Consider the following 10,157-nt stretch of genomic DNA (forward strand, 5'->3'; position numbering starts at 1 on the left):
CCAGTTGTGACTATCCCCAGAGCCTTTCTGCCCCAGGTTGGCCCCAGAGGCCAGAGACCTTGGGGAGTGTGGTTCTGTCCTGGGTCCCTCTGTGTCACATGTGTCAAGCCTGTGGATATGACTTCTCTCCTTCTCCCTGCCCTTGCTAGCATGCCACGTTGTCCTTGTTTCTCTCTGCAGCGATGACGACATTGTGTTTGAGGACTTTGCTCGCCAGAGACTGAAAGGCCTGAAGGACGACAAGGAGGAAGAGGAGGATGGCACCGGCTCTCCACACCTCAACAACAGATAGACTGGCGGCCCGTGCCCAGCAGCTCCGGGCCACTCTCTTGCACTAGGATGCTTACTTGTCTTCTTCCTGTTCTGGTTTCCCTCCCCTTTGTTCTTCCAATTTCAACTAGGGGACCCCAAGTGGTCTTCCTGGTCACGGTGATGGACCTCTGGCCTCAGGATTGGCCCCACATCACCATGCCAACAGTGCACCACCTTCACCTCTCTCTGCGGTCACCGCTCCACCCCACCCTCTTTTCATGCTCATTCCCACAAAGGCCACCACAGCCCTGGCCTTGGGATTGGGCTTGAGATGGGGAGTGGGAAGGGCAGGGTGGGGCTGGAGGGGCTCTGTCGTGGTGGGTGTGAGGGCTCGGAGGAGTGGGCATGAGGGCTCAAGACACGTGAGAAGATGTCCCCAGTTCTACCTGGTAATGGTTCTGGCAGCTAAAAGATGACTATATTGAAGGCCACCCCCTCCCAACTGGAGGAGCAGAACCATGGATAGCTTCTCAATGCCTTTTTGCAGTTTGGACCCACCAAAGACCTCTCCCCCTCCACCTTTCTCCTTGTCCTGTGTCCCTGTGTCTGATAGTGGCATTGGTGAAGCTCGTGAGCTCATAGACCCAGGAGTGGAAAAAAGCAACGAAATGACTTCCTTACCAGCAGACACCTAGATGGAGGCGAGCCGTGTCAACTAGCCAGTTTTCTTTGGGACTTGTCAGGATGAGCACCTTAGCTGCCTTGTGTTGTGGTGGTGATGGGGGGACTGGGTTCTCACATACACAAAGGTGGGGCTCTTCAAGCACCAGCCCCTGCAGAGGGAGTTTCTGATGGGGCTTGCAGAGGTGGGCAGAGGTGGGAAGTTGAGCCTCCCCTTCTCCCTTCCTTTGCAGACTTAAGACTTTTTTATCACAAGGATCAAGGTGGGAGGTCCAGGGATAGCTGGGGCCACCAGCATCCCCCTCTTTCTCCCTGTAGTCTTCCATGAATAGGCTGGGTTGGCCCTACAGGTGGGGAGAGTGGCCACTGTCAAAGGCAGTCCTTCCCCAGAAGGTAGCAGGCTCCATCAAGATGCCTTCCTGCAAAGGGAAAGAGGCCATGCTTCTTTCCTTGGGGAATGGAGACCCTAGTAGTTCCCAGTGTCAAAGGTACCTAATACCCATTGGCTGGTGTTGGTGTGATCGAGAACTGGGGCCTTTCCCAGGGCAATGGGGCAGACATAGCGATAAGTGGCAAGTATTGAAAGGTATCCTTGTCTGGTCTTTAATGCTAACTTGCTGTATGATCTTAGGCAAGTTTGTTCCCCTCTCTGGGCCTCAGTTCCCCACTGGAAAACCCAGGGACTTCTGGCTTTGAAAATTTGTGAACATTTGAGCTCTGGTCTGCTGGGTGGAACCAGGGCTGCTTCCTGTTCCATTGGCTTCTAGAGGGGATTCACAGACCTCAGAAGCCGCAGGACCCAAGAGAGCTCCTGTCCAAACTCCAGGCCTAGGAAAGGCCCTTTTTGGGCCTCCGGGGTGTCACCTGATGTCAAGCCTTGACCATAGCCTGCATGAACTGCTCTGCCCTAAGCCCTGGGTTTGCTGAGACTTGATGGGGGGCTTGTGATAGGGCCTGCAGGGCTTCACAGCCCCCGGAGGATGTGGGCAACATGAGGTTTACCAGGCAAATATACTAATTAGCAGAACGAGGGGGATTCCTTCTCAATTTCTGCTTACTTCTGTCTTGGCCCCATATTTTCCTGAAAAGGGAGACAACACGACTTTTTATACAAGTTGGATCCCAACTCTTTCCAACCCAGCACCTCTGGGGATGAGCTGCACAAACCTTTCCCCATGGTGAAATGATGGTCATTAGCCTGGCCCCATGTCTGCTAAATCTCATGAATGCTTAACTCAAGGGACCTCCTTCCCAGGTCAGAACCAGGTCAACTGGGGGCAGTCACATTATCCAGGCCAGTCCCATGGTCCTAGCAGCAGGTGCCCCAGGCATCCAGCCCCTGCTGGAACTGGGTCGCTGTGGAGCTGGACACACAGAGCGTGTACCCTTCAGTGTCTTCCTCTGAAACTTGGGGCTGGTACAAGACCCTTAGCATTGGGGGTAACTTCTCCCCACAAATATCTTTTCCCCCATCCCTAACATATGCACACAAAATTTTTGCCAGGCTGGTTTTTGAAGCTTCCTGCTCTTCAAAATCACACTTGTAGGGATTTTTCCAGTGTTAATTGAAACTTCTCCAGCTGCAGGGAGTACCAGGGCGCTATCTTTTTGCTCTTTGAGCCAGGACTGCACAAGGACAATGGTAAAGTGTAGTTGAATTCAGCTTCACCATTCTTTGCTGACAGTTTCTGTGCTCTATGCCCAGCCTTGGTGGCACAGAGATGGGTCTATCCCAGTCTCTGTTCCAGGCCAGGGGAAAGTCACAAAGGCATTGCATCCAGGGCTGGTTCATATAGTGCCTTGATGTGAGCTAGAACACAGTGCCCTTCCAGAGGGACTCAGAACACAGCAGAATGCACAGTCCTGTGAGTGTCACACAGGTTGGATTTGGTTCCACTTGCCTATTGGCCAGGTGCCCCTCTCCTCAGCTTTGTGCTGCAGCCCTGAGAGACACAGGCCAAAGCAATTCTGTGGTCTCTTCTTGAAGAGGAGGACCCATATCATCTTTCCAGGTTTCTGGTCAGCTCCAGACACCATCTCTGAACTCAACACCTAGAGATGACCCAGTACTTCTCTGCAAGGCCCCTCTCCATCCTGGAGTCAGCCTGGCCAGGTGACACCTTGGAGTGATTGTGGGGGTGGGGGAGCCTTACTAGGCCCCAGGACCAACCCACAGTACTGGCCCTTGTTATGCCAAGTGTTTGAGGCCTATACCTGCCAAGCAGCCCATTTCCCAGTGGGTCATGGGGCTGGCAGGATGATGCCAATCTGGGCAGGAAGGAAGAACTTGGCCTGGGTGTAGCTGCACAAAGCAGAGGGCCAGCTGGGCTTCCTCAGCACCCAACCCAGAGAGGAGTTCAGTCTTGGGAAGACAAGGACTGAGTCCTTTGGTTGGATCCCAGGGCCTTCTCGGCCTCAAAGCCCAGAAAAGCTAGAGTGGGCTTGCCCTGGTTCTGGTCCAGCTGGCTCCCACTTGGTGCAGCGGAAGCAATGCCAGGGCTGAACAGTGCCCAGGGCTGTTTCTCAGGCCTGGCTGTCACCAACCAGTTGGGTTGCCTTGAGCAAGTCCCACACCTTCAGGCTCAGCTTCCCTAACTAAAATGGTACAGAACTTCCTTCCCTGCCTGACTCAGGACATGGCCGTGAGATGAAAACCAGTGGCCCACGCTCTATAAGTTGCAAACAGCCACCAGGTGTGACCTGCAACTTCAAGAGCACGACCCAAGGTCACACAGGAAGTTAACTGTGCGCCAACCCACCTCCCGCTGGTCTTCATCTCTGGCCCTGCTTCTCACTTAGGTAACTGTCAACCAGAATGAGAAGCAGCCAATTTGGCCTTGGTGACCCAGCTGAGAGGGAAATGCAGACACTATTTGGAAACACCGTGATCACTGACACGCAACCAAGACAGAAAAGATGTGCATGTTTTCAGTGATTGGGGAACAGGGGGGTTCTTGGACCCTTCCAGGCCTGTAGTCACCCACATCTCCCACCTCTCAGACCCCACAGAGGTCAAGAAGGCTTGATACTGAACCCACCATTGCTCTGTAAAAGAAATCTAAGGGTGAGGGGAAATAGAAATTGCCTATTCCTGACCCTCAAAGTAAAAGGCCCCATTCAGGATCAACAGAGCTGCCAGAGCTTCCTGGTGACACTTGAGAGGGCCCTGGGCCCAGGGAAAGCCCAGATCTCTTGCCCTGAGCCCTGAGCCCTGAGCCCCGGCTGATCCTCTCCCAGTGGTTTCAGCAGCCCAGAGAGGCAGCTTGCCTCCTGCCAGTGCCAAGGGCCTGGGCACACCCTACCCATCCAATCTTGAACTCTTTCAGGGTCCAATCTTGAACTCCTACAGGGTCTCATGGATGCAGGCCTATGCCTGTCCTGACATTTTTCTTTTTAAAATCAATAGGGACCAAAAGAGGCTCCCCACTCCTCCCTCGTACAGCCTGCCTGGTGCAAGCAGTACCATCTCCTTTCCCTCCCTCCTGGACTGAAGAAGCCCCGCTGTGGGGCAGACCCCACCTGGCTGCTCCTGCAGGCTCACTGCACAGTAGTGAGAGGCCATGTGGAAGGGGGTGCACCCTCCCCCAACATTCCCTCCCAACTTGTCACCCCAAAAGGGAAATCAAAGCACAGGTCCCTGGGACCCTTGATCCGTAGACACTGATAGTGGCTTTCCAGCCAGTTCCACAGGGTACCGTGGAACTCCCACAGGGCCTCGTCAGCAGCTCTACGGGAGGAAGGTGGGGGCAAAGGCTGAGTCTCCAGCCCTCCCCACTTCCCACTTCACCAGAACAACTCTGCTTTTATCTCTCTTGCCTGTTGTGGTTTCACTTTAAAAAATTTTGTTTTGAAGAAAAACTTCAAACCACCATTCTGAGGTTTGATCTTAGACCAGCAAGCACAGAGTCTATCCTTGCTTTTCATATTGGCATGGCTCCGGCTTTCCAATACAAAGTGTCTTCATATCGGAGCTTGGGTCCCAGACCAAGGCCCAAGTGTATGCTTACACACACGGGTGCACGCGCAGACACATTTCATGTTTTGTTTTGTTTTTTAACCAACCCACCCTGAAGCTCTGGCCTGGGTTTGACTTGGGCAGGGGTTGGTGATCAGAGAGGTTGGGGCTTGACCTAGGCCACAATCCCCACCCAGGACTCTGTCTCCACCCCTGTGTGACACCCCACTTCCCAGCCCAGGCCCTCAGGATGTCAGGAGGATCAGGGTGACTGGAGAAGGAGAAGCTAGAGCCAGGTTCAACTACATTCAGTGAGGGAGATGGACACCCAGGTTCACACAAAGACATACTGAACGAGGACTTTATGACAAAAGTCTCTTCCCTGAGGTCAGGAGTCCCCCAGAGACCTTTCAAGCACCAAGTTTCCTTGAGTAATTCCAATAGGATTCTATTACCACAATTGTGGCCAACCAAGCATGTGGACAACAGGAGATTTTGTGCCCCCAAAGAGGCTGGCCCCCTCAGGAGGTCACCTGAATTCTTTCTCTGCCTACCTGCCCCTCTGCCCAGGCCCCTCATGGGCACTCAATAGCAGGTGGGTACTTTTGGACCAGCCCTTGGCACAAAATCCCACCTCCTAGGACATTCTAGATGTGAATGTGAAGCTCAGGGCACTGCAAGCCACATGACATGGGAGAAAGAGAGTGCCATCGGATACTTTATGTTCAACCTGTGCCCTTGGAGACCCTGCTGGCCTCAGTTTCTACATGTGTAAAATGGGGCCAGTACCAGGTTGTGCTCACCTTCATAGGGATCGTTGCAAGGGCCACGGGGAGGGGTGTAGGCAAGGAGATAGTTTGAAGTGGCAGCATATGAGAGACAGGTGCCTTACAAATTTGGGGTGAGGTCCTGTCCTGGGTGGCCAATCTGCAGAGCCCCCAGGGAACCGGTGCAGAATGTACCGTCCCCCTGGGCAGCTGTGCTCAGCAGTGAGGTCTGGTCCCAAATGCTCTGGGACTACCTCTTCCTATGAGCAAGCATATGAGTCCTGGGCCGGGGGAGGTGGGGTGGCTGGGTGGGTCTCCAGGTCTGTGGCCCTTCTGTGAAGTGACTGTCGGTTATTCTGTGGCCCTCTCACTCCTGGACCCCTCCAGGTGAATCGGCTGCACCTGTGGCATTCCTTAGTTCGTCAGATAAGTTATTCCAGTTTATTCAACTCCAACAGAACAAATGAACAAAAGAACCACAAGGAGGAGGCCAATAAAGGTCTTTTGTGACAGAAGATGCTGCTCTCCTTTTATTTCTGTTTCCTAAGCCCCTGGCAGGACAGAGAGCAGGAAGTGCTGTCCTGCTGCCCTGGACAAGGTTTGGTGCCTTCTTCCCTTGTCTGGCCCCAACTCCAACCTGGTCCTTATATCCCTTCTGCTGCCAAGAACTTCCTTCCTGTCCAGTCCTGTCGTTGTCCAGCATGGGAGAAGCTGCTGAGCCTCTGATCCCTCTCAGAACCCACAGGATGCCATGACCCTTGGGTGAGACCCTTCTTCTATCCTTAACTCCACTGCCCTCATTTGGAGTCAGTCCTAAGCCCTGCCTTAGCTCTGGCTCTTGTTCTTTTCCCATCTCTTGTTCTTCCTGGACTTCTTCCTGAGGTAACTTCAGGTTTTGAAGCCTTCCCTGCCACCTAGGCTAACAGAACGCATGGAGAAATAGGGATCTATGTGAGGAAGAGTTCATATTTTTTCCTGGTACTGGGGATTAAAGCCAAAGGTGCTTAATGAGCCACCTCCCCAGCCCTTCTTATTTTTCATTTTGAGAAAGGGACAGGGCCTCATTAAGTTGCTGAAGCTGGCCTCGAACCTGCGATCCTCCTGCCTCAGCCTCCTGAGTTGCTGGGATTACAGGCATGTGCCATCGTGCCCAGCAGGCCGATCGCCTCTTGACACAACAATAACAACAAAATCAACATTGTATAGAGGACTATAACAGGATCCAGAGTCTACACAATATAACTTTTACAATGTCCAAAACACAACCTGAAATTACTCAACATACAAGGAACCAGGAAACTAGTGACAGAAAACTAGCCTCCATCAACAGATGCCAACTTAGGACTTAGAATTCTGTTTCAAATTATCAAATTGAGGTAGCAATTATAACTTGAAGTGGACGGGACAGTCATTGTTTAGAGCAGGGAGATGGAAACTTAAAAAATATATAGAAATTTTGGAATTGAAAAATGTAATATCTGAAGTAAAATATTCACTGGATGGATTTATAGCAAAATGGAAGTGGTAGAGAAAAGATTTAATGACCTTGAGATAGATCAATAGATATTATATCTGGAAAAAAAAAGAAAAAAAGTTGAAAAAATGAACAGAGCCTCAGGGACCTTAGGACCTTAGGGTCTGAGATTCATGTCATTTGACTCCAGAAGAAAGGAAAAAGAGACTGTTGAGGAAATAATGGCAAAATTGGGGAAAGACAATTCACATATTCAAGAAGCTAAACCTTAAACCCCGAACAAGTTAAACTCAAGGAAGACCACACAGATACCTATGATAAAATTGCATATAATGAAATCAAAGATAAATAAAAACAAAAAAAATTCCTAGAGAAAATAACACATTCTTGTATGTCTTTCCATTCAAAGAATTGCCATCAAAATTCTCAATTAAAAACACAGGAGCCAGAAGGATGTGAAACAGGTTTAAAGTGGTAAAAGAAAAGAATTGTCAACTTATAAATATCCTTCAAGGCGAATACAAAATATGAAGGCTCTTTTTCTTTGTTTTCTTTTTTCTCCCTGCCCCACCCCCACCCAGTGCTGGGATTGAACCCAAGACCTTAGTTCATGCTAGGTGAACACTCTACCACTGAGCTAGATCTCCCGCCTGTACAGATTATCAGTGAAGGAAAACTAAGAAATTGTCACCAGCAGACTCTAAAAAAGAATCCTAAACAAAATTATTTAGGTTGAGCCAATCATGGTGGCACACACCAGTATTCCCAGCTACTGCAGAGGCTGAGGCAGGAGGATTCCCGATTTGAGGCCAGCCTCAGCAATTTAATGAGTCCCTGTCAAAAAATAAAAAAGGATGGGGATATAGTTCAGAGTTAGAACTGTTGCCTAGCTTGTGTAGAACTGGGTTCAATCCCCAGTACTGAAAAGAAAAATTAGGTTGAAGGAAATTGATGCCAGAGATAAACCCAGATCTTCAGGAATTAAGAGCACAGAGATGGTAACTGTTTGAGTAAAAATAAAAAATATGTATGACTATTGAAAGGAAAAACTATAAAACTTTTGATGGGGCCTTATCAATGTTGATAAATAGAAATATATATGACAACTATAAGAGACAATACATGAAATATATGTGGCAACTAGAATGTGAAGATAAAGAGATTTATTTGGTTCATAAGTTTTCTATATTATGCTTGAAATGGTACAATACTAACCCTAAGTAGACTGAGAGAGGTTAGATATGTACATTGTGATCCCTAGAGCAACAACAACAAAATAGAGCCAAAAATACAAATTAAAATAGAAAAAAAAAACAGACTAAAAATTATTCAAATACTCTCTTTAAAAAAGGCAGGAAAGCCAAGACAACTGTTGAGAGCCACAGCCGAAGGGGCCCCAGCGAACTTCCAGCTGCCAGCAAACTTCCAGCTGCCGGCTGATGATTGGCTCACAGCGGCCCCAGCAACATCTAGCTGATTGGCTCCTCTGCGGTGATGCTCATTGGGCTGTTTCCCTGCCCTTTCAGACCACGGAGCTGCTCATTGGGGGACTTTTTTGGCTCCACCCACATGACCCAGCCAATCGGCCTCAAGAGCAGGAGGATTGTGGGAGGTGGAGAGAGGCTTGTGTTGGAGAGAGAGGCTTGTGGGAAGCAGGTGGTGGCAGTTGGGGCTCTGAGGGTTTTTTCCTGAGAGGCTGTTTTGTTTGGCGTGTGTGGTTCTAAAAATAAAGTTAGTTTCTTTTGACAAGTGGCTCCTGATTGTGCCCAGCCAGACTGCGGCATTTGGTGGCTCGCACGGGGAGTGACTGAGGGTAAGTGATAAGGTAAACTGCTCGCCCCTGAGGGCAGGGCGAGAGGATGGGTAGCCATTTTAAGATTCCTCTTTTGTTTTGCTTCACTTTTGTTTTAAGTTGCCTGTCCCTGGAGATGAGTGAGACGGAAGAAAAACCGCTCTCATCTGAGGAAAAACTATTTGCGTCTGAGGAACAGATAGGGAGAAAGGCTATAATGATTTTTTGTTGTTCCATTTTTATTTCATTCTATCTTGGTTTTGTTTGGTGTTATCTTGTTGGGTTGTATTATAGTAGAAATACGGGATCAGAAATTAGTAAAAAACAAACTGAAAGAGTGTTAAGTAAATTGTTAGAGGAAGGAGGCATCTCAGTAAAATCAAGAACAATCAGGGCATACGTTGATACAATACAAAAATGTAGCCCATGGCTTTTTAAGGAGGAGTTGTTAAATATATCACAATGGAACCATCATGGTGAAGATTTAAAAAGAATAGAAAAGAAAAGCCCAGGGACTCTGCCAGTTGGCACATTGCCATTGTGGACGTTCATATCTTGTTTGCTTAGTCCAAAGCCTTCAGTTCAGACAATGGTAGAGGAAGAAGAAGACATAATGATTCAAGTAAAAGAGAAGGTCTCTCAAGTTAGTCAGACAGAGGAAAAGATTCAAGTAAAAGAGAAGGCCTCTCAAGCTAGTCAGACAGAGAAAGAAAGTGTAAAACAGAAAAAGCCATCAGGGGGAAAGTTACAACAGGAGACTGCTACTAACACCTTTCTATCACCAGAGGACGTAAGTGTCCAACTAACAAGGCCACCTCCATATGCTGGGAGGTCCCCAACCCCCGCAGTTGATAGTTGGGATCCTGAGACAAGATCTCAAATATTAACATGCCCTGTATTTGAGGCAGGAGGGCAGCGATTTTACCAAGTTTTAAATTTCAAAACAGTGAAGCAGCTAAAAGAGGCTGTAACAACCTATGGTCCTCAAGCACCCTTCACTGTAAGCATGGTCGAATCCATTAACAACTTGAACATGACGCCAGCAGATTGGGCTAATATGTGTAAAGCTGTGCTAAATGGAGGACAATACCTGTTATGGAAGGTTGCCAATGAGGAATTTTGCAAGGAGACGGCTAGGCGAAATGCAGCAGCTGGTTATCCTCAGAGAAATCTAGATATGTTGTTAGGAAAGGGACCTTATGAGGATCAGCAGCAACAAATTGCATATGATCCTGG

At 49.0% G+C, this 10,157-nt stretch overlaps 1 protein-coding gene across 2 annotated transcripts in view; it reads left to right on the forward strand.

Moving 5' to 3' along the window:
- The window catches only part of Arrb1 (arrestin beta 1), a 43,371-nt gene extending 37,201 nt beyond the window's left edge, over positions 1-6,170 (forward strand). For both annotated transcript variants that reach the window (XM_048788050.1, XM_048788052.1), the window contains one exon: positions 181-6,170. In XM_048788050.1, coding sequence (XP_048644007.1) covers positions 181-292 — 112 coding nt within the window. In that variant the 3' untranslated portion in view covers positions 293-6,170. The remainder of the gene's footprint in view (positions 1-180) is intronic.
- The last annotated feature ends 3,987 nt before the right edge of the window (positions 6,171-10,157 follow it).

This window comes from Marmota marmota, unplaced genomic scaffold (genome assembly GCF_001458135.2).
Source record: "Marmota marmota marmota unplaced genomic scaffold, marMar, whole genome shotgun sequence".
Lineage (NCBI taxonomy): Eukaryota > Metazoa > Chordata > Mammalia > Rodentia > Sciuridae > Marmota > Marmota marmota.